The 25,392-nt window shown below is 41.5% G+C and overlaps 2 protein-coding genes across 2 annotated transcripts in view; one reads left to right on the forward strand and one right to left on the reverse strand.

The window, feature by feature from the left end:
- The first annotated feature begins 10,319 nt into the window (after positions 1-10,319).
- On the forward strand, positions 10,320-13,207 carry nkx6.2 (NK6 homeobox 2). Its single transcript, XM_079280972.1, has 3 exons — positions 10,320-10,972; positions 11,596-11,765; positions 12,109-13,207. Exons 1-3 carry the CDS (start codon positions 10,552-10,554, stop codon positions 12,349-12,351), a joined length of 834 nt encoding a protein of 277 aa, XP_079137098.1. The 5' UTR covers positions 10,320-10,551; the 3' UTR covers positions 12,352-13,207.
- A 3,851-nt stretch (positions 13,208-17,058) lies between these two features.
- inpp5a (inositol polyphosphate-5-phosphatase A) overlaps positions 17,059-25,392 on the reverse strand; it is a 138,581-nt gene continuing 130,247 nt past the window's right edge. Inside the window, exons 11-14 of the mRNA XM_079280649.1 lie at positions 21,694-21,805; positions 19,131-19,199; positions 17,609-17,645; positions 17,059-17,268 (exon numbers count right to left, since the gene is read on the reverse strand). Of these exons, the coding sequence (XP_079136775.1) occupies positions 17,219-17,268; positions 17,609-17,645; positions 19,131-19,199; positions 21,694-21,805 (268 nt within the window). The 3' untranslated portion in view covers positions 17,059-17,218. The remainder of the gene's footprint in view (positions 17,269-17,608; positions 17,646-19,130; positions 19,200-21,693; positions 21,806-25,392) is intronic.

Raw genomic sequence — 25,392 nt, forward strand, 5'->3', positions numbered from 1 at the left:
TTTTTTCTTGTAGCACAGTTCATGCCATCACATTGGTGAAGAAACTGTAAGAAAAACAATGAAAGTGATGCAGTAAAGCAACATGTGTAATTGTTTTTATTGCTTTTATACTTTTGTAGATATATAAAAGATGTAATTGTACATCATTTGAACCCTACGGAGCTCAAGATTTCACGACATATTTACTCTTGCAGTGTTTAAACTGGACACTCCACGCTTTACTTACCACTTTAAACTATTTCAGAAAGATTTTTGAAGTATGTTCGTCCGTGCACTGCTCAGTACACGCTGGGCGCATGTCTTACAATATTATTCAAGTGTGCAAGGGATAATCTACACATTATATATTACACTCAATATTCTACTCGTTATTCTGGTTGCTGCCCAAACAGCAACTGAAATGATGAGTTCACCGTACATTTTGACAGTTTTATCACTTTTCTTTGTGTTTACATTTATGTATGTCAATTTAACATAAATAATCAATAAGTTTAACATACAGTCAATGTTTGTCATGTCACATATGTGTGGTTATTTGCAAAAAAACACACAATTCAATTAATAGGAAATAGATGGTTGTGTTTCTATTTAAATACTTGCTTTTAATAAATCTATACTTGTGTACTTTCTATACCTTTGTAAACATTCCACCTCTATAATTTACAACATAGAACATTACTATTAAACCTACAAGTGTTGTCTTGCCAACCAGATATAAACACAATCAATAAATGGGGATTGATTTTGAGAAGGAGGGTGCTAATTTATCAATACAATGTTCACCTCCTTGTCATAACTTGTTTTTTAGTGATCAATGTTAAATGTGTAGATGTTAAAAGCATCCAGCGTCTCTTGAATCCAGTGGCCTCTTTAGCTTTGTTATGAAGATCTTGAAAATTCATGAAATGACAGTGTATGGCTTGTGAGAGACATGGACGTGATTCAGTGTGATTCCTACTGTCATCATTGTAAGGTCCTGAACTTCAGAATACCTGAAGTTGACATTACAGCCAATTTAAGGAGCTCACTTGTCTTCTTTGTTGGTTTTCAGAGAAAAGAGAGGAGCAGGAGACTGGATGGAGACAAGATCATCACGGTGAGGAGAGGTAGACCTGTAAATTAAAAGTCATAGTATAGATTGTTGAAAAGAGTCATGAAAAAGTCAAAGCATAATACGTAAAACAGTTGTAGTGAATTATGTCGAAAGAATTCCACGAGAATACTGTAGAATAGCATGTCGACAAAGTCTTTACCTCGTTGGTTGACGAAGTCAAAAGAAGTGATGCTATTTATTGGCAAAAGAATTCCTGAAGAAGTCAGAGTATAATGAAAACATTCACAGTATAGCATGTCCAACAAAGACATAGTACAGTGCATATAGACAGACAGTCATACAGTCTGTAGTATGTTTGAAAAACATGATGAAGAAGTCATATATAGTCATATGTCGAAAAACAATCATAAAGTCTTCGTCGGGATATGTCATTGTATAGTATATTGGAAAAACATACGATACAATTTATATTACATTCTTATGGCTTTTTATGATGTCATTATTTATTTCATTTTTTTTTAACGGCATAATATACCGTTCCTTTTTTCTCATTGTTGTATTATGGCATCACATATTGTGCTTTTTTCAACTTGAGATGTCTTTTTACCTTACTTTTATTCATTTATGACTATTTTACAGCATTCTATATTATAACATGTTCATGACATACTATACTATGACATTTTTGACTTTTTTATGACATACGATATTCAATTTTTTAATGGCATATATTACTGTTTTTTCAAGACATACTATTATTATTATTATTTTTTGTGCCATACAATACGATGACATTTTATGGCATACTTTACCATAACATTTTATATATGTTTTTTTGATAACATCTATTAAACTTTATGGCAAACTATAATATACTACGACAGGTTGACATATTATGACTTTTTATGGCCGACAGTATTATAACATTGTTATTGCACACTATAACATAGCGGTGTAACGGACCGTTGTCGATCTGTAATCCGTACGGACCCCCCTTCCCGGCATGGTGTGCATGTGAACCACCGAATAATTACAAAGTTGAACCATCATAGTGTGGAAAAAAAGATAACTGACGATTATTATTGATATTCAGTGAGAATATGCAATCAGGGCATCGGCATTCTTGCTTTCTATTCGACAATCCCTAATAATGCTACATTGTGAACAACAAAGAGTTCGTAATGGTGGCAGCATCGCTAACAGCTAATGTACGGACATTCCATTCAGTTACATTTTGATGCGTTCAGGCTGTGTTCAGCGGAAAATGACGATTGGACGAAGATCAATTATAATGCTATCGTAATGTTTTCAAATGCAATATTGTACAATTTAGTTTTTGGTGAGAAACACAGTTGAAGAAATACAGTTGTTTGAAGGAGAGGTTTTCACAGCAATAGCAAATACTAGAGAATGAAATACAACCTGTTTAACTTCATAACAAGCTCTAAGCAGCTAATACATCACAGCACTACTGATGCCAAGAGTTTTCTTTGATGACTAAAAATGTCATTGTTGAAAAATTATAAAATGTAATTTCTGTGTTTTTTTTTTTTTACATATTTCATTGTTATGCATGTAATATGGCACAATGTTTCATACAATGTCATTATTTTCCATCCATCCATTATCTTCCACTTTACCCAGGACCGGGTCACGGGGGCAGTAGGCTTAGCGGGATATTCAAGACGCCCCTCTCCCGAGCAATGTTTCCCAGCTCCCCCAGGAGGACCCTCACATCAACAACCATATTGAGCAAATATTTTGGCTTTACTTGTGTTTCCTTACTCTGTGAGTTCAGCATGGATTCCGGCTCGGAGGCGGCTGAGCTGCTTCTGGTGAGCCTTGCTGTGGTTCTCCAGCTGATGCTCCAGCAGAGGCCGGATATACACACAAAAATACATTCAAGAAATCCTGTCATTTGACGGATGCAGTTCTCATCTGTAAATCATGTTAATTACACTCTAGTTTCCAAATATAAACCAGGATACACACCAAATAAATAGTATCACTTGTTTGGCCACCATTGTGATCATTCAGTCACGAGATTTAAGTTTCACAAAGACGTACCTTTGTTAGCCTTGGCTAGCCTTCAGCAGGTTGCTATCTCTTCACACCTGGCTCTAATTAGCGCACCTTGCCAGGGTGTTTGATTCATTGACAAATTGAACCTCTTTTGGGAAAGCGGGCAGTTATTTTAAAGTAATGGCATCCATCCACTTCTGTCCGAAAACATTTCACATTGTGCCGCCAACTCAAGTGTTTCTTAATCACGCACATGGCCGTAAGGTGAACATCACCCCGGGGTCCAAGCGTCAGCTTTCATATGCGTTTCTTCTACTGTGTGTGTAGATGTGCCAGATGTGCCAGAATTTTCTTCAATTAAATAAAGATAAAACAGAAGTAATTGTTTTCGGTACCAAGGACGAACAATTGAAAATCACCGCTCAGCTTCAGTCACTGATGTTAAAACCCACAAACCAAGCCAGAAATCTAGGTGTAGTTATGGATTCAGATCTCAACCTGAACCGCCATATCAAGACAATTACAAAATCAGCCTACTATCACCTGAAGAATATATCAAGGATTAGAGGACTTATGTCTCAACAGGATTTGGAAAAACTTGTCCACGCATTTATCTTCAGCAGACTGGACTACTGTAACGGTGTGTTTATAGGTCTCTGTAAAAAGTCCGTCAGAAAGCTGCAGCTGATTCAGAACGCTGCAGCTCGAGTCCTCACTAAGACCAGGAGGGTGGATCACATCACTCCAGTTCTGAGGTCTTTGCACTGGCTTCCTGTCCAACAAAGAATTGACTTTAAAATCCTGCTGTTGGTTTACAAAGCACTGAATGGTTTAGGGCCAAAATACATCTCTGATCTGCTGCTACCTTATGAACCATCCCGACCCCTCAGGTCGTCTGGGACCGGTCTACTATCTGTTCCCAGAGTCAGAACTAAACATGGAGAAGCAGCGTTCAGTTTTTCTGCTCCACATATCTGGAACAAAGTCCCAGAAAGCTGCAGGTCTGCTGAGACCCTCAGCTCATTTAAATCAAGATTGAAGACCTTTCTGTTTGCTGCTGCCTTTAATTGAACCACATTCAATTAATATATTAATCAATTTCCTGCATTTCTGCATTTTACTACTGCATTTTATTTCTTGCACTGTTTTTTAGTGTTTCAATGAATGTTCTTAATTGTTTTTAAATCTCCTTTTCTTTTGCCTTATGTTTTGATGCTTTTAATGGTTTTATGTGAAGCACTTTGAATTACCTTGTTGTTGAAATGTGCTATACAAATAAACTTGCCTTGCCTTGCTGCTCACGTGGAGCAATTCTCAAATTCCTGACATATAGTTGCAATCGTTTAATATTGAGCTTTGGACTTTTGAACACCTCTTGCAACAGGAGTACAGCCCGGTCCTGCTGCAACCCTTGCCGGCTCGTTGGGACAACATCCCCTCTTAGACCTGCACCGTGCTCCTCCTGGCGGTCACCTCCAGTTTCTTCAATGCCAGTAATCTCCAACAGGCCCGACGGCCCCGAAGGCCTCAGTGGGGAGATACCTGCAACCTACGTCACTGTAGATGGGAATTTGAATGCAGAATTTTAATAATTTGTAACCGTTGTTTTATCTGTGACAGAGGGCTTATTCTGGGAGATTTTAAACAGATCTCCATGTTTGCTGCCCATCATACCTCATAGCTGGTGAGTTCCTTGATCATTTATTCTTGTACAATCCGTTAAGAGATACACATCCCAAAGGTTGTGTCCTCGACTTGGTACTTTCTTTTGGTTTCTGACCAGAAAATCTACAGTTATCTGTCTTTATATCAGACTTTTATGTATTTAAAGCTCCTTTACTCTCGTCTTCTCTTTTAAAACCTCACCGTACTCAGCCTCACAACTTTACTGACAATGCAGCAAAATTGAATAATGGCTTTATCCCTATACTGCACCTCCACTAAATCTGGATGAATTTATTACCTATTTTAACATTCTGTCTTTCCATTCTTCATCTAATTGCTCCACTTACGTAGAACAGCTGACTGAGGTGAGTGCTCAGTCTTCCTGCTTTTACATTTCAGTGCTGCATTTGAGACTCGACCGCTCCGTTCTCCTGCACTGTCTAGAAACCTGGGTGGGTCAAAGGCGAAAAGACTTTGTTCTTTTATCTTTCTCTCTTTGTCTTATGGACAAATCCTCTGTTGCTCATTTTAATTGTGGGGTTCCTCAAGGCTTCATTCTTGGAAATCTCAATATTTGATGTAGATCTCTGTTTTGATGCCCAGTCTGCTACTTTCAGCTAAAAATAGACCTCTAAAACCAATTGTTTTTGTCTCCTTTTGATTCATTTTACATGGTTTTATTTTCTCTCACCTGGACCACTGTAATGCACTTCATGTTGGTGTCATCGAGAGCTCGCTTCACCGACTCCAACTGCAGAATCCTGAAGCCAGAATTAAGTAAGAGATACGAACACTTGCACTGGCTGCCAGTTATTTACTGTATTGATGTAAAAATGTTGCTGATTATTTTTACAGCATTAATTGACGGGGAAGTATACCGATGTTCTATTGGCCCTCTTCTGTCCCTTAGATCAGTTAGCAAATGTTATATGAGAATATGTTCACTCAACCCCCTGTGGCCCCTTCATGATCTACGAGCTTGTTCAAGGGTCTAGAACCAGGAAACCATGTTTAAAGGATGAAACATTTTCTTAAGCTTGAATTCACTGACTGAGATTTTGACTCCGATTCAATTGAGCTTGAGATCACCAGCAGGCCTCTGTGATATATGAGTAATTAAAGGCTCGTTCTGAATGTGTTTTGATACATTCGTGGAAGATGTTGTATTTGAAATACGTTGATGCATAGATGAAACATATTCCATTTTGTGTTGAATACAAAGGGCTTCCTGGATTTCTGAACACATTGAGAGTAACATAGAACCAACTCCATGTTAATTAACAAATGATGCCATGTAATTAAACTGCAACTAAAGGACCAATGATCTGAGAGACTGAAGAGACAAAGTTTATTTGAAAACAATGATGAAAAATACATTTATTTTGAACCAGCTGGATGAGGGCACTCTCAATGGTGTGTTGATGTGTTTCCAGTGATGAACACACACACACACACACACACACACACACACACACACACACACACACACACACACACACATTTCGCTATTTATTATCAGGCTACGAATTACAATCCCCAATACAACAGGATCTGGTGGTATCGTATGCTGTAGAAACATTTCTGCCAATAGATTCTCCTAAATGTGTTGTAATTAATGACATGTGGTTGACCAGTGCAAGGAAGTAAAAAAGAATGCATCTTGGATTCAACAGAAACTTGTTTCTGCATTCACTTTGTAAATACACACATGATAAATATTCAATGTAAGATTTAAAAACTCTTTTGAATAGTCTGAATTAGGAGGCAAGGAATAGAGGGAATTTAAAGTATTTCTGTTCGAAGGGATTTTACTGGTAAATGATGGAAATTCAGTGATTCCATTATTAATGAAATGATTAATGTGCTCGGAGAAACCAATTCTATCGGCCTTTGTGACTTTCACAAGTGACTTTTTAAAACATAATTGTCATTGATACAATTTTTGCAGCTCGTGGACTGAAAGACCAGTCTTTTGTTTTAGTTTGTTTTGAGTTCAGTCGACACGTTTTGTTCATTTTTCTCATGATTTTCATTTGAAGATCAGTGTTCATCATTCTTGATGAGAAACCAGCTGAAGTGCAACAGGTTTCATACTAAACCGAATCAACCCTCACATGGTTCTTGGCTTCATTTTGTTGTAACTTGCAGATATTTGTATTCATTCACATTACACGCTTCATTTGGGCAGAATTTATCATATGACACGTGTAGTTGTTTTTTTATGAACAGTGGCTTTTCATGAGTATCTACATCGTTTTCTTACAGCTTCTAAATCAAATCGATAGAGAGTCTTAACTCGAGTATCAGCATGTTTGAAAATTAGCGTTTTTCTTTCATCCAGAGAAGGTTGTTGCGCACATCTCAACTTCTTCAGGTGGTTTCTCTTTTCACCACGAGAGGGCGCTCCTGGTTAAATGATACAGAGTTCAACGTTGACGTCCTGCACTGACTGGACTACATGTAATCACAAGGAGCCCCAGGCCTTTATCTACCATTAGACCTCCCAGTGGGTGTTTACAGTGAAAGGCTGTAAATGTACTGATGACAGTAAATACATGTTTTACATACTAGCTGATCAAACTTGTGAAATTCTATGATTGCTTTAAAAAATATATTTTAGTGATTATTATTCGTTTTATTATTCTTCAGTTTTCGTTCATTTAGAATCGACTTGTGTGTATTTGTTGACTGTGTGCGATCATTGTGTTCGGTGCTCACATGTCAGACGGACAGAGAGTCAGTGAGTGGCGATGAAGCAGCTGAACGCTTCGGTGGCTCGCAGCAGATCTACTGACTGCAACAAGCGTCTTTTTGTCCAAACATCTGCTTATCTTCCCGGCACTGCTCTGTCAATTCCCCTTCGTGTCGAGGTTAGGCCTCAGATAAGATTATCTTTACGCTGTTTATGAACCAATGCCCCTTCAATGGCGGGACAAAAAGGCCCGCGGTGCGCGCCATCAGCAGGCCAGCAAGCCATTATTACAAATCACAATAGAGTTCAGCGCATAAATCAGCTTTATATTCATCTGGACGGTGCTCTGAGCAACAGGTTCACATTTCACAAAGATTTAAAGAGATGATAAGAAAATGTCTATTTTCTATTAAGACTATATTGTAAAGGCCAACGCTTTTATTTGTATTTGTTGTTGTTGTAGTTATTATTATGTTACTATTATTATATTGTTATTATTATTATTGATGTTGTTGTTGTTGCTGTTATTATTATTATATTTGATTTATTGTGTTTGATGGTGTTAATATATATTTTTTTATCATCTTTAAAAAACAATAATGCAAGCGCCAGTCAATACTTTGGTGTTAAATCCGAGAAATAAATGCGATTTTATTGGTTTAATAATTTTCCCAGTAATTATCTGTCAAGATTATTTACCCTCCATTCGTTTAAGTCAGCGCCACGTCTATTTTCTCTAATAGATCGGAGTTTGAGAGATTCAAATTTAAATGACTCGTGAATTCAGGAGATAATTTAGGTTAAATTGCGATTAGTGTTTGACGGTGACGGGCTGTTTGGCAGCTCTCGTCTTTGGCTGTAGATGAACTGGAAAAAGTGCCAATCGTTCTGCCATTGATCTCACACCGGGTCAGCCAGCACGGCTGCTGTATTCAACTCACTCACATTTCACAAAAAACAACGGAGATTGAGCAACGGCTGTCAGTTTGGCTATTTACAAATTAGCCCATAAGAAGATATATATATAAATATATAATATAATATATTTCTTCTTTTTTTCAAAAAAAGCTTCTCCTCTGATCATTTTAGAAATACTTTAAAACAAGGTGATAAAAATCAATGTATATGATCAGGGGAGAATATGGATATGAATTAGAAATAGAGGGGCCATTTGCAGAATTAGAAAACATGTGAATGGCTGCTGCATCCCGTCAACCTGAAGAAATACAGTCAAAATTGTGAATCACCTCGCGTTGAAATGAAAAAAGAAAAAAAAGAAAAAACCTTTTAAAATCCACAATCTTTCCCTCGGTGAGCAAATGGGCAGCAAGGTGCATTTGCTGGAGCCTTTCAAACGCTAACGCGGCCATATTTCACTCTTACAACCTTCTCACATCTCCATAAAATATTACAGCACTCAGAGTGATGACTGGAGCCCGGGCGCGTTTTCTCACACGCTTTCTCCGTAATAACGCAGTTTGACTCAAAAACACTGATTATCTCACTCTTACAATAAAAATAATAAAACCCGAGCTCTGTCCTTTATTAAAGAGTTTATATACTCTGTTATGATCCACTCCTCTTCAAAGACGGACTCTTACCTGATGAGAACGTGAAACGACGTGACATAATGTTCCTGATGGTGTTAAAGTGAGTGAAACCGTAATCTTTCTTTAGGAAGGCGGATTACAACGCGCGCTGGAATAACTCAGTTTATTCCGACATCATTCTCTAAAGTGGATCAATCAGAAAATTGTGCAGAGGAAATTAACAACACGCCGACTGGTTGAAAAGGCCAATGCCGCCTATCATATCAAAGATATCAACACAAATAAATTGTAAAATAGCCGAGTGAAAAACATCAAGTTGAATCGTGTTTTTTTCCCGTGGACTGGTCTTTGAAATTCAATTTTCAGTCTCCAAATTAAGAGCCCCCCCCCCCCCCGTCACCGAGTCCACTTTAATATACTCTCACTGTCTGCGGTAACAGCTTATAATGTAAATGTATATTCTTTGTCATATGTGGAAACAATGATTTGCACGGCTGTGAGAGGCATCATTAACGGCACAGCTAAAGATCTTAATAGAGTGTGTGGCTGTTGGTGCGTTCACGGTCTCCTCCGACACCCCGGATTCCACAATTTCAAAGTCTTTAATACGGCTTTGTGCAACAATGGAGTGGTTTCAGTCGAGGATGAAAACAAATAGTTGTACTTTGTTTTCTACATTGGAGCTTTTTGCTTTTGCACAAGAAAGCCATAAAACGTAGGCGTGGCATGTTAGAACACATTTAAAGTGTGAGGGTGAGTGCAAATACAAAAACTGTTTCAAAAATAAGTGGACACGTTTATAAAGCCTGGGCCTTTAAATAGCAGCCCACTGTGCTATGTTCGCTTACTTTTCTCCGCCTGTGTATCCGCTCTGAAACGTAACGTGTCTGCAACATGGATCATCATCTGTCATAAATAAATCCAGTCAGTCCTTATAACCACCGAGAAGGCAAGTTCATACGCAGTTGAGCTGGAAGCTGCTATTTCCGACAGCAAGTCAATGCAGCAGCCGTCCAGCGAAAGATGCACGTGCAGAAGCAGCGGAGTATCTGTCTCCTCCAATCAGGGCGCGGTCTCACTCAGCCCCCGTCCAATGGGAATAGCGCGCGTGCAGGTGGCTGCGCTATTATCAGCGGGTCCCGCTTCACTCCCAGCCTAGAGCGAGTCAATTTATGGAAAGACAAGTCGACCCTTTAATGGTTCCCATCAAAACCACTAAAAACATCATCAGACCGGCCGACTTCCGAGAGGATTCCTGCGGCGGACGCATGCAGCCTTTTCCCAGCTGGCAGACTGCGACCGAAACAAGCACGCGGAGAGACATTTTGTGGGAGTTTTGACCAAGCTTTTTCACTTCCCACGAGAGAAGAGAAGTTCGCTTTTGCTCCAAGTTTTTCAACATTTCAAGAGTCTGCTTCTTCCTTATCCGGGATACTTTTGCAGAAGGCGGCAGAAGTGGCCTGGATCCTGAGTACCACCAGTCCGTCCTGCGCCTTTATTTACTCTGAAAGGTTATCATTTTATCTCCGGTTTTTTATCCAGGCCAGTTTGGTGGTTCATGTTCACAAATGTTAGCGATCGGGCAAATGGAGGCTAACCGGCAGAGTGCTTTCGTCCTGGGCAGCACCCCGCTGGCGGCGTTGCACAACATGACCGAGATGAAGACGTCCCTGTTCCCGTACTCGCTGCAGCAGAGCCCGGTGGGCTTCAAGCCCCAGCTCTCATGTCTCAACTCCCACATGGCCTTAGGGACCCCGCACGGAATAAGCGACATCCTGGGGAGACCCATCACCGCGGCCGGACAGCTGCTCTCCGGGTTCCCCCGGATAAACGGCCTGACCACCGCCGCGGCAGCGGGGATGTACTTCAGCCCGGCGGCGATGTCGCGGTACCCGAAGCCCCTGGCCGAGCTGCCGGGGAGGGCGCCCATCTTCTGGCCCGGGGTGATGCAGGGTTCTCCCTGGAGGGACCCGCGGCTTCCCTGTCCTAGTAAGTCCCGTCTGACCGCCGGTCTGCTTGTACACTGTTCGAGGAAATGTATAAATTCAGAAAGAAAGAGAGAAAATATCACGGCTCCTCTGTGGGGTCTTAGAATAACCCTTATGATTTTAGATATCATTTCTAAAACAACACAAAGCAAACACACAATACAATATGATACACAGTGATCACGTGATCTAAATCTATTATAATTAATTGTTGAAGAGATGCATGTGTGCATAATAAAGGCTACTATTGAGCATCACAGACACTGGAAGATATTGATAGAACATTTAATTATAATGTGATAGGCTACTTGGCAGGACTTTCACACTTGTAAATAATAAATATATATATATATATATATATATATATATATATATATACACACAATGGCGCCCTTTATTATAGCTTTAATACCATAATGGTAATAAAGCTTTAATAAAGGGCACCATCATAGATAGTTTTGTCAGTAAACTCGCCATGTTCCTCAGACACGTTTTAGGAATATTAGAGGCTCATTCTGAATTGACTTGTAATGGAATCCAAATCAATTTAGAAAATAATAATGCAATCGTCCGAAGTTGCACTTTGTTTACATAACCATGCCTCCTTGTGCGTTCTCCTTCCAGGTCAAGCTATGATGTTGGACAAGGACGGGAAGAAGAAACACTCCAGACCGACCTTTTCAGGACAGCAGATCTTTGCACTGGAGAAAACTTTCGAGCAGACCAAATACCTGGCCGGCCCAGAGAGAGCCCGCCTGGCCTACTCTTTAGGGATGACCGAGAGTCAAGTCAAGGTAAACAGAAATGTATATCAATAAAAACACCTGCTTTGTTATTTTTGGTAAACTTTCTTTTTTCTGCAATCTGTGAAATTCCATTTATTGGTGCGCAGACGAAGAGAAAGTTATTTGTGATGAATTGCATGATGCAACCGATGTTATTTCAATTCTTGTTTTTATTGATGCTGTTATCAGTCATTTATATTGTTTTTTTTTAATTTAGTGTATTTTGCACCTGCTTATTTTAATGGATAATTTTGGTTTGGTGCTTTTTGATTACTTTTAATCACATTTTGATCATTTTTTATTGTCATTCGTGGACCTGTTGAGCATCTCTCCCTCCCTCTCTCCTCCACAGGTCTGGTTTCAGAACAGGAGGACTAAATGGCGGAAGAGACACGCGGCGGAAATGGCCACGGCCAAGAAGAAGCACGACTCTGAGACGGAGAAGATGAAGGAGAGCTCGGAGGACGACGACGAGTACAACAAGCCCCTGGACCCCAATTCGGACGACGAGAAGATCACGAGACTGTTGAAAAAGCACAAGGCCACCAACCTGGCGCTGATCAGCCCGTGCAGCAACAGCTCGGACACCTTGTGATGCCCACAGCGTGGCGGGAGGGGGGCACACTAGGAGGAAGAGGAAGGGCAAAAGGGTCCAACAGAGACTTGTCTTGCTCTTTCTGACCCCCTTTCCACCTGCTGACACTGCGACACATGCGCCTGAGGGGTGGGTGGGTAAATGCGTAAAAAAACCCCTGAATGTGCGCCAAGACGCGTGAAAAAGATGCAGAAAGCAGACGCCTTTTGGCCGCATCCAAACCAACTTACAGACACGGCAAACATGGAGATATGACTCCTGAACCCGGACTTCAAGAAGACTGATGATGGACATGCTCACGCGAGTGTAAAGTACACGCACGTGTTGGGACGGGACATTGCTTTGGCAACGCAAATCAGTTTTTACGCATACACAAACTGAAGTTTTAACAACCTGTGTAAATGTAAACACAATAGTACACACACGCACTATCCGGATCAGTGTTGGGCTCATTAGCGTGACTTTTCCACAAGTAACGCTGCTTTGTTTTATTTCACGACAGTTGTTGCATTATTTCCCTCCACACCTCTCACACAATATTCGGGACATTTGCAAAGCCAACGAGGCCGCGCGTTCTGCTCTGGAGGAGTCACTGGAATGCTCTTGTTCTTTTAGTTTACTTATAATAATTTCATGTGAGTGGAAAACACATTATTACCAGCCCCCCCCACACACACACACACACTCTGAGTTAAAGGCAGATTACACGGCTTTAGGTCCCATGATGTGTTTTGTGCAGCTCTGAGGGGGACTGTGAGCATTTTAATAGAACTGATTTATTTAGCAGCCAACTCTGATCCGGATCCCGTGACGCATGTTTTAAAGTGGCAGGTGTGAATGGGGCCTGTGACGCTTCTAAAGCTCAGTTTAACCAGGGTATCCACTGTCCTAAAAAAAGGCGAGATAATAAAAAATAATGTGTGGAGGGAGGGGGGGGGGGGGTTGAGATGAATGTGTGCTGCAGCCTAAAGATGAGATTGTATATATTTTTTACTGAATAAGTTATGTCGTTTTCAACCAGTGGAGACGTGGCAGCCCGGACGCGCTTATATTCCCTCTCAGATAAACCTGCTGCTTCGTGGTTTCTTTTGTTTTGTTCTTTCCTGCAGAGTAACGTCGCCTCTTTGTCTCCACGTGTTGGATTCGGTACCGGAACACACATGTATAGGCTGTACACGCTGTAAATAATCCCTGCTAAAGGACAGCTGGTTTTAACGACATCGCACACTTCTGTTTTTTGGATTTGATTTTGAGGGAAGTTTCCTGGTTCTGCTCGTCACACAGCGGGAGAAGAGACTGCACCATCGGTGATGTGGGAACTAAAGAGAGTATTATTGCTTCCGGGAAGGTTATTGGAAGAAGAAGATGAAGAAGAAAAAAAACACTTTGTATTATGAATAAATTATTTAACAAGCATTTTTGTTTTATCATGGGTTTTGTTTTAATGTATGGGCTTAATATAAATTAAAGATAAATTCATGACTATCAATAATTGAATTCCGTTATTGGCAACAATGATGCTTTTAGAGGATTCATGCTGATTTAACTCGATAATTATTTATGTTTTAGAAAAGTCTGGAGCGCAATACAAGGAACTCATAATAATAATAATGTCACAATACATTTAATCGATGAAGTGTTTTACATAAAACAGTCATTATTTACTAAAAAGTAAAGTTAATTCAAAAAAAGAAATTGTCGAGAGGTTCAACTGCGATTTAGATTTTTCCAATAATAACTTTTCCATCAATTTACATAAAGGAGGAAATATTCTAGACACTTATTACTCAAATTATCTTTATTATTGTCATTATAGGCAGCTGTTGATATTTTTTACAAATCAAAGCGGAAAATGTCACTAAAAAGTCAGTCGGTCTGTTCTTTCAACAATGGATGCTTTTATTTTGCAGTGCTCTGAATCAATGAGCTCTTTTGATGCCCAGCAAAGGTGAGCCGTCATCATTAATCAGCTTCTGCAGATTATAATGTTCATCGTGTTTTACGTAAACGGTTGACAGTAACGTGGAGACCCTGGAAAGACGTGCTCCCCCTCAGTCGCTCAGCTGCTACTACATCTTTGTTTTGTTTTTTTTAATTTCGTATCAATGGCAGCTTCCTGCTGCGTGTCGCCTGCGTTCAGCCAATCAGGAATGAGCAGTCATGAAATCAAATGCCATTTAGGAATCTCTGATCAGACGTGTATGACGGGAACACCTGCTGGCGCGTGATGAGGTTTCTAATGACGAAAAAGAAATCATACTTCCATAAATAATCATTATAGATAGATTTTAAATGATCTCTTACTGTGAGCTAATAGTCCAACAGCACAGACTGATGATTCCGTTATTGTATTACTTTTCTTTTTAAAACTTTCTTTTGCTTTGATTATAATATATATATTATGTCTTTATATAGTAGATATATAAATTAAGTTAGGAGGTTTACATTTGTTCAGATTCTGAATAGTTACATTTTCTGGAAGGTTTAGTATCAAATGATGAAACATTCTATTTATTATTTACAGTGTACATAAATTGCACAACCAGTTTAAAATGGATTTCTCTGATCTACTTGTGTTAAAATCTCTCTAGACTCAGCATAAATGTAAAAAAGGGCCGGTTGATTGGCTTAAACATTGGACATTAGTCAGCAAGAACGAATAGTATTTTCTTAACTGAGCAAAAATATCGGCTACGGGAATATGAGCCTCTGTATATGAATAGAACATATCAATATCCCGAGTAAAGTCCATATCACAAACTCTAATCCTCCAGGAATATCGTTATTTTCCGTTCGAGGCCCATTTTAAGGCAATTAAAGCTGGTGTCACAGATGAAAAACGAGCACAGGAGCTGTGTAATCCTCACCCCTGTTCAGTATAGAACACCGCTGGAATAACACAATGAGCAGCTCGTGGAAGGCTAATTAAAGAACACCCTTTTTTTCTGCAGAGGAGCTTTTATTTTGTAGTAAAGCGGTACAATAGCGAGAGGAAATGAGGACAAACAGCCGTTGAGCTCTAAAGGTTTTTTTTATTGCTTGAGAACTGCATCACCTACAGCAGAGGACCAGCCGTCCGGAAGGGGGGCTAGAATAAAATCTCTATATGCTTTTATTTTGAATAAAATGGAGTGAAGGAAAAAACAGAAAACCTAAAAGCACTGCGCGTATGCTCCTATACAGCAACCCCACAATGACCAGCGGGAAGGAAAACAAGCAGGCTTTTTACAAACAAGAAGAAATTAAATTAAACTTTGCCTATAAACCAAATCACCCGAGACAACATTAATTCTGCGGCAGGCACAAAATCATTTCCACTTGCGGTGATTTAGATTCACGGAGGATCAATCTGACGGCTTCACACGCTCTGAAATGTGTAATGTAGTAAATGGAATCGATCAAAAAAAATAAAGAAACGCTGATCTCCGATCGCCTCTTTAATGCTCAACTTATTTTAGCATGAAGGCTGCTGAAGGCTACACACTAAACAAATAATACTAAAAAGCCCCCCCCCCCCCTCTGCATTTAGAGCTTCTCCATCATTATTATTTTTTTGTTTACAGCAACACCTTTACCATCGGACTTGTCTATAACTCTTACACACTTCATTCCTGTGTAGGATACTTGGCACCATGATGCATTGACAAAAATTAAAACACTAAAAAATAAAAATAAACAGTTAACATTTTAAGGATACCCAAGCCATATCTAAAAAATATCACATTCAGAACCATAATATTGTAGAAATAAGTTAAGAGTAAGAATAATAATGACATTGTGAGAGTGCTATGCATGTATATGTATATATACATACATATGAGACATTATCTTATATACTTGCATGGTCTATGGCACTGCTTAAAACATTCTTGGATAGGCAATAAATCACGGAACAGCTCCTCTCCCGCTGACTGATTCAAAGGTCACTGTGGCTGCAGGAACACCCAAACAGCCGCTCCGTCCGCAACTTCAGCATAAACATTTTGGTAAGAATCATAAATTATCTCTTTTTAAAAAGTACAGTATGTAAAAGGAGATTCAGACATGGCAGTGTGCACATGACAACAAAAAAACACACAAATGTATGTGTATATATATATATATGTATATATATGTGTATATATATATATATATATATATATATATATATATATACATATATACATATATATATACATATATATACACACATATATTTATATATATATATATATAAATTGTTGGAATAAACAGAAGGAGTTCTGTCTGTTCCGACAAAGGGACGTTTGGTCAGAAAAAGAGAACGGCACTAAAACCATCAACAACTATGTTATACTGTCCGATGTACAAATAAACCTAACCATATAGATATACAATGTTTTTTAAAGTTTTTTTTTTTTTTGCATTGCACTTTTCTTTTCTTAAAACACCTTACACACTGTGTGGGAAGTAGCTTCTATACACAGAGGCATACCTTAAAATGGCAAGTACGGTGTCTAAAAGTATGTAGTAGGACTGATTTCAATTAGAGTTTTGGCAATGAGGCTGTGGCATGGAGAAGAGTCCTTTTTTTCTCTCCTTTCTTTCTTCTTCTTCTTCTCTGGGGAATGGGGTTGCATGGCAACAGTGAGGTCAGCGATGTGTGTCTTGTCTGGAGCCGGGGCCCTCGGGTGCTCGTCCACATCTCAACAAGTGTTTTATGGAGAGAGAAGCCGGCTGGTCTTCTTACGGATGAGGTGTCAGGACAACTGCAACTGGTCAGCACTGCCGAAAAACTTTGCCTAGGTTCTTCAGTGTACGCTTGTGCAAAGTGTGTGTGTGTGTGTGTGCATGCGTGTGTGCGCGTGTGTGCATGTGTGTGCGTGTGTGTGTGTTGGTGTCCTGTCTCTCACAGAGGCGCTTCGCGGAATATCTTCTCCCCCCTTTGGCAACACTTCCCTGTTGAGGAAGAAATATGGAGACATTTTTATTCACAAAGACCAAGTAGTCATTTCAATCATAGAAACATAACCTGATGCTAACTTTGATTATTATTTTGTTATTAAAGCACAAGATGCAGCAAGTTTGTAAGTAAATGTCTTAAAATGACTCAAGCATTTGAATCATTTTTCCGCTCATGATGTCTTATTTTTGTTTGTGCAAAGTCGTGATAAGATCAAGCAACTCAAAGCAAACAGTGGCAACAATGGTGGAAGAATTATAATAAAGGAAAAGAAGAAATATTTACCACGACATCACTGCACCACACAACACTTGTGCTTATTTGCATTAGGTTTACCTGCCCCCGCTGTTATTCGGAAGGACAGGAAGACGGGCTGGTATGGGAGGGAGACAGAGACAGAGACGCAGTTAAAAAAACTAACTTTGTTAATGTTCTCCGGGAGCTCCGCCCCTCTCCTCTCTCTGAGCACCGATGTCACGCGGGTTAAACTCGCACACCAGTGCGGTGCATTTTTGGGCCCGCGTGCTAAAGACATCGGACATTTTCTTAAACATAGCCGGCTGTGATTTTAGCGGTGGTGAGCGGCCGGGAGGTCGGGGTCTGCCCGGGTATCGGGTCACCTCGCACACACACGCTACCGTCTGTGTCACACTGAGGATTGATGAAAGGCCTGACTTGAGGCGCCTCTCTGACACGCCGGAGACTGGAGCGACGGTGTTAAACACTTTCTATACAGTCAGCTTTAAAAGAAAAGTCTCCGAGCTGCTCGGACTTGATGGGATGATGAAGTTAGCATCGCACTGGTTCCCTCGACGCCGGGGTTGGGTTTTGGATGATTGCAGAAAATAAACTCAAACACAAGTTTTTGATACTTTGTGATCAACGAGATGATCTTCACACATGAACGCCACTTATAGGATCTGTGAAGCGTGACTGAAATTGGCAGAAGTTGAGCGCTAACGCGAGGCTATAAACAAAGCTCAGCGGCTTTACGACTCATTCCTGCAGCGCTCTGTACCTGTAAATGGAACCAAGTACATTTACTTGTGTATTTTACTGAAGTACAATTTTGACTTATTTGGGTATTTTCAATTGTTTCATTTTATGCCACTTAATATTTCTACATCCTTACTTTTAAGATATTGTGCTTTTATATCATACTGCAAATATTATCCTCGTTACTCTACTACATTTATCTGACATCTGTAGTTACCTGTTGCTTTTGACATGAAAACACATGTTCTGCTTAGACGATGTGATGCGGTACTATACTACTTATATATCCAGTAGTATTCAAAGTATTTAAATATTGGCTCCATGTTGATGAACTACAACATTAAAATGCTCTCACACGTTTTTTTGTGATAAAATGGAATATTCTAGAACTGTGAAAGAAGTACTTTTACTTGTGATACTTTGAGTACATTCTGCTGATAATACTTCTGTACTTTTATATAAGTAATATTCTGAATCTAGGACTTGCCCGTGTAATGGAGTATTTTCAGAATGCGGTATTTCTACTTTGTGGAAAATGGAGTTCTTCTGCAACTATTGCTGGAAAGCAAAGTTAAACTGATGAAAATAATGGCGCTTACACGTTACATAAGGAGACATTTGTTGATAAAGGAGCCAAATTCAATGCTAAAGTTAAATAAAATCAATGCAGGTGCATCCTTCACTAACATTACGAGCCTCAAACAGTTGCGACACATTCCAGATGTACAGTCTGAGACACAAACAGCCGTTTAGATGCACACGTGTTGAGAAGTCCGTCCTTTTCCATTTCTAGGAATCAGACTCACAGAATCAAATGACAATGAACAGTTTGATCACCACACAGTGAGGATGTTGTTGTTACCTTGTGGTCCCCCATGCAGACGTTGGGCCCGATGTTATCATACTCTATAGACTTCTCCTCGTTTTCAGGCTGCAGACACACAAAATCACAAAAAGGTTCAGGGATGAAAACGAGCTGGGCGACATGGATGTTTGTTACATGCAAAGAGGGCTGTGCACCGCGCTGCAGGAGACACACACACACACACACACACACACACACACACAGGATGCAGAGTCAGCAGCTCGGCGTTGGGTGTTTACACAGTACGATCATTACATTACGCCTGTCATGTTTTATGACACGTTCACGGGCGAGAAATCGATGCGCCGGCTTCATTAAGCGCAATTAGCGGTATTATACTGCGCTTTTCAAAATAAAAGTCCCCTGGAACTGTCCATATCAACAGTGGCTCGCGGCTTCAGTCTTTTTCTTTACTTTTTTGTGTCCACAAATTGACCATTCAAATGAATTTGCAAAAATCTGCCAGAACAATGATCGTTTGTTGAGGTACCGATAAAACTGTGAATCTTCCATTTTCACACAATGTCTGGTTGATATGTATTCTTTCTGACTCCGACTTCAGTTTGCAGACTCGTACAAAGAGTTGGGGGACACATTTAAAATGAGCACCAGTGCAACAGTTAAGTAATTACGGGTTTATTATGCACTCAGACACTTAGTTCAGAGAATTGTAAGGGACAGCCATTAGTACAATAAAGCCAATTTACAGGCCAGTGACCAACAGGAAGTGGATTTGTCTCAATTAGGTTGTGCGATTGTTTAAGGGAACTTTATTGATGGGTTTATCATTCATGAATAACTCAGGAAACATCACAAACACCAGGATTCTCACCGAGCAGCGGCGGGGCGGCTGATTTATGAAGAAACACAAGTATGCATTGAGCTGAATGCACCTTTAGGAGCAGTTTGTGCATGGCGTGGTGAGGGGGGGGGGAGCAGGAGTAATCTACAAAGTGGACATTTGCCTCTGGACCAAATTGTCCCCTCGCTGTAATCTAAGTGCCTATCTGAGGGAATCGCGTTTCAATATCACTCCCTGCACACAAAAGACGCCGTTGCCCCACTCGCACATGGATCTGCAGCCTGGAGTATAAATCACACTTGTCTGGTTGAACTAAAGACTTTTTAAACAGCACACACACACACACACACACACACACACACACACACACACACACACACACTGGCGCTACCGGTTGTGACTCGGTGAGCTGCAGAAGAAAGAGACAGAGAGCTCGAGAATGAACCATAAAGCGAAACCCAAATTAACTTCAGACCAATCCGGCGGTGGAAGCGGGTCAGCACACTGTGTGCCTCCACCTCACGCTACCTTTCCCGCCCCGGCCCCCCCGCGCCGCCGCCGCCTCCGCCGCCTCCAAAAGCCGCGGATACATTCATCAAACGCACACTTGATAATTTACAAAGGCAGCATAAAATTGTGGATTTAGTTTTTTCAGGGCTGCGTAATCTTTAGACAGATAAACAAATTACCCGGGGGCCCCTCTGGCGGAGAGGGAGCGCTCGCTCGGCTAAACATTCATTACTGGCGCTCCCGGAGCTGGTGCCGCGCCGCGCAGCCAGCGGGCAACCTTTGGCGTGTTAGGGCTCGGCAAGCAGAAAATAACATGATGGCGAGTTAACCGACCGTGCCATGATAGATGACGCCCACAAACCTCGGGCTGTTTACGGGGGGGGCCCTATGTCTCGACAATCTGCGGCGCTCGGAGCCGGAGAGAGTGTGTGTGTGTGTGTGTGTTCAGTGAATCATCGGCCAATCTGTGAAACACACTAACTGTTCCACTCTGTCGCTGCATTACAAGCAATTAGCCAACGCTTGAGGGGGAGGAAAAGCAAACAACGGCCCAGCTGTGTGTGCGTGTGTGTGAGAGAATCACCTTTTTACATAATTCTGACACATTAAGTGGGCAATAAGCTGGATGTGTTTTTACAGTCTTTTCACAACTGTAATAAAGCGGTCAGCGTTGTGGCTTCGGTCAGTAAAGAGTGGTTCACAATACGCCGCTGCACGTCTTTCACACTTATTGCCAGTATTTAAAATGCAAAACAAATGAAATGAATGGCAGTCACAACCGCTTCCCGTCTGATGTCTTATGTAAAACAGGTGACAGTAAAATGTGGGAAGACTTTGCCGAGCCGCATGGCGGATCTCTGAGTAATCCAGCACACAGCACCGAGGTGGCAGATCGGCTGGAGTTTACGTCGCGCCGGGACGGATTTGAAGCCGAGCGCGGCTCTCCGAGGAAGGAGACGGATCTGTGGCTTTATGAAGACGACGACGGGGTTCGCTGGAACTCTATAAGTGATGGGATGTATGTACTGTCAGTGTGGACCCGGGGCTTAGCGCTCCAAATTAATATTCGCAGACACCTCATCCTTCCATCTGTGAAGCGACAGAGGGGGGCGGGGAGGGCTGATGTGGATCAAGGACGATAGAGTTGTAGAAATAAAATATATGTATATGAGGAGAGGCTTGAAATATGAAGGAATCAGACTTTTTAAAAAACGAATTGGGTCAGAGAAGCGTCAGGTTTGGGCTCACCTTTAAGACCAGGTCTCTGGCAGAGGGAGACAAGAGGATGCGGTCGCACCAGGCGGGGCATCTGGTGTTCATGTACTGCTTCCCCTGACTGCTGTCTTCACTGTACGGATAACTGAAAAGGCAAAAAGAAACACAATCAGGAAATGGTTTGTAGCCGTTCTGACACGTTTTGTATCCAAGTGGGAACTTTATTTTCCAGTAAAGTGCTGCAGGAGGAACGAGACGAGAGGGGAAGGCCACGAGGAAGCAATAACTATGACTCGTATGAGGAGCGATGAAGATAAAGTCTCGTCATCCGCCTTATCACGCATCGAAATGTTTCCCAGAGAGAACAGCAGCTCCCATAAGTATGACCAATCACCTGAGTCATCTCTTGTATCAACACACATGGATGGCTCAATCAACGCCATCTCTCTCTCTGCCAACTGTACAGGTTGTGAGCGAGAGCGAGCGAGTCGGAGCGGGCCAGAGGGAGATTCAGTTGCCCATATGTGTAGCTCCATCCCTACACGGTCATCAAAAACGGATTAGGGCGCGCCGGCAAGCGGCCGTGAGAGATTGTATCTCGGAACAACAGCGAACAATCGCATGATTTAAAGCAGCAGATTTGCATTGTCGAAGGATTCAATTTGTGCCTTCGGGCTCATCAAAGTGCCTGCGATTTACACGCCACCAATCCAATTTGTTTGCGGTCGCTCATCAGGACGCGAGGCCCGGCTTACGTACTGTAATGCCGATCCAATTTGCTCCTCCAGTGCCACGCGCGCGCCAACCGTAGCATAACGCGGCGAGAGCGGCTCTTCTCCGAGGACGGCGATGTCCTAATGATTAAATAAACACACACATCGGGGCCTTCGATTCATCACTCTCGCCAAGCTCCGCTGGCTTAATTGGACTTTGTGCCTTGTGCAGAATGCATTTGCTTTGTACGGATATGTGCGCGTTCACTTCACTACAGCTGCTGGTCTATAGATACCAGCAGAATGGGCTCACAGATAACACACATGACTTGCGGAACTCTTCTGGTGGACTAACGCTCATAATAATGAACTTTATTTGTATAGCGAGTGCTTTAAATAAAGGAAGATATATTTTGAATGAACATGAAGAAAAAGAGACGTCAGTGGTGGTAATTTGAAACTTATTAAACTCCAAAAATGTGTCATCTTCAATCAATATTTGGTACCTTGGCGTCTGAGGTACAGCCAGAAAAACCCACTAATATGTTTAACATTTGATTATATTTTAAAAGAATTAAAGCAGTGAAAATAAGATGGAAAATAAAATCTTTAGTCGAGGTTGTTTGAGACAAACGACCCAACAAATGGCACAAATCCAACAATGCGTCCCGACTTCAATGTTTCATCTTAACAGAAATGATAAAGGGTTTCGGGGCGCCCCAGCAGCCCAGGGGTTAATTTAAAAACCGTGAACCGCAACGTCCCCAGTTTGCATGCAGCGTGGGGACCTTTGTTTGTCTCCGTTACACCCTTCTGTCCTCTGAAGCTCCACTTTACACCGATGACTCAGCTCAAAAGGAGGCCCGTGTCTTGTCGTGCATAATTGTTGGTGTTTGCAGATTTTATTATTTATTTTACTTTTTGGGTGGCTTCAACTTCAGGCAAGGGAGAATAAATGAAAATGAGCCTTTTAGATTATTTACAGTTTATTTCTGTTGATTAATGAGAGCTGTCCCACTGATGCGATGAAAAACTACAAAAACCCACGTATCTGTTCAGTTTGTACAGTTGTTACAGTACATATAGGATATAGGCACGTGTGTGTGTGTGTGTGTGTGTGTGTGTGTCACACACACACACACACACACACACAGGGAGCCCGCCCCCCCCCCCCCCCCCCACCAGGTGTACAAACAGTCCTGCTGAGAGCTACTTGGAGAAGTCCCCTGCCTCCAATTAGCATTAATAGCACTTAAACCATGGGGGAAATGCATGGGGGTTTTGGTATGCTAATCAAAAGGGCTAAAGGAGTGATCCGGGATAAAAGAGAGCCAGAAGAATAGGATGAGTGAAACAGAGATCGCCGAGGAGGCAGAGGAGAGGGGATAAAGACGGATCAACAGAAAGAGGCAGAGTGAGGAGTAGGAAAAGAGCAAAGTCTTCAAAGGGCTCTCGGAGCTGCTCCACTTCAGGGTGGCCTGAACGCTCTCCGCTTCCTGAGGGACGGTCCCGGGCCTCAGCCGGCCTGTGAACAATCCCCCTATCAGGCACTCTGTTACGGCTTTATTGACTAACAAGCCTGGGGTCATTTTGGTGTTAAAGAGATTGAGAGAAAATCAAGTTCTCCCCCTCTCACCTCCTTCAAACAATGAACTCCCAGGCCTGATAGCAAACTCCCCCCCCCCTCCTCCTCACCGGAGCACAAAACTTTGCAATCGTTCAGTCATTTTCGATGACAGCCCGCCATTGTAAAAGCTGATTAAAAATACTCAACGGTGGCCATTAAAGGGCCATTCTGCGTCCCCGTGAGTGCAGGTATACAGGTTAGTTTCCTCCCTTTCTGTTTTCACCGCACCCTCCGATGGAGATAACGAGACTTAATGCGACGGCAAACAGTGGGATGGCGCGCTGGGGCCAAAGTGATTAATGTGTCCGATTAGCGAGCGCACAAACTTATCGGCGAAAGGTAAACGGTCGGAGAGGGCGTGTGGGCTGGAGGCCGTCAGCTCATATCAGGCCCTTATTGCCCGCAGTAAGACTAATTACACTAATGAATGGGCCAAGCTGATAACTCCCAACAACTGTGTGGCTGTGTAGGAGGGAGAGCTGCACTTAAAGGTATCCACACACGTTTGTGCAGAAGAAATAAACATGCAGACAAAGTTGTGTCTCAAAATCCACACTGCACACAAACTCTACGCTCATTCTGAGTGCGTAAAGTGACAGAAGCATGTGTAATCAACACAGTCAGCATGTAGATTGAGGCTACTTATGTACTGCATGCTCAACCAGTGTGTTCTGCATACAATGAACAATAGGTGTGATTTTACCAGCAGAATGTTCACGCTGAAGTATACTCGAGCGAAGGCCGGGCCGCTGTGTAATATAATTTGGATAAACAGATCACATACTGGGAGTTGAAACAGTTACTTTCTTGCATGCAAACATATAAAAACTTAATAAACTTTAAATCAACACATTAACCGTTTTTATTCCGGCTATAAATCCCACAAGATTGACAGCGGGTCTCAAGGCACTCAAGACGCAATGCATTGTGGGGCAGTTGAGTGTGTGCAGTAAGTGTACGTGTCATGTAGCATACATCCGGGCATTCCCGGCATACACAGAAGCAACATAGGATGCCGTGTGAACGCACGACACACTCACTCGGCATGAATAATTTGTCGGTATGCTAATTCCAACACAGCCTACAAAACCCTTCATTTTTGAGAGCGTTGCTGATGGACACTATTCTCCCACAATGCACTGCACAAAGGGAAATTCAGGAGCTGCTCTCAACTTGTGAAGAAACTAAACTAACTGTGGATGGTGAGGAAATAAGCTCCAGGAAAACCTCAGAAAAAAACGACCAAATATAAATACACCATCCAACAGGCCGAGTTTAAAACATTATACTTATTTACAGCAAATAATAAACTGACATGCTACAAAATGAAAACGTGACAAGATTAAAGTTTGAGACGTCTGACCGGCATCAGTGTCGGATAATGACAGACGC

Source organism: Melanostigma gelatinosum (assembly GCF_949748355.1).
Source record: "Melanostigma gelatinosum genome assembly, chromosome: 12".
Classification (NCBI taxonomy): Eukaryota; Metazoa; Chordata; class Actinopteri; order Perciformes; family Zoarcidae; genus Melanostigma; species Melanostigma gelatinosum.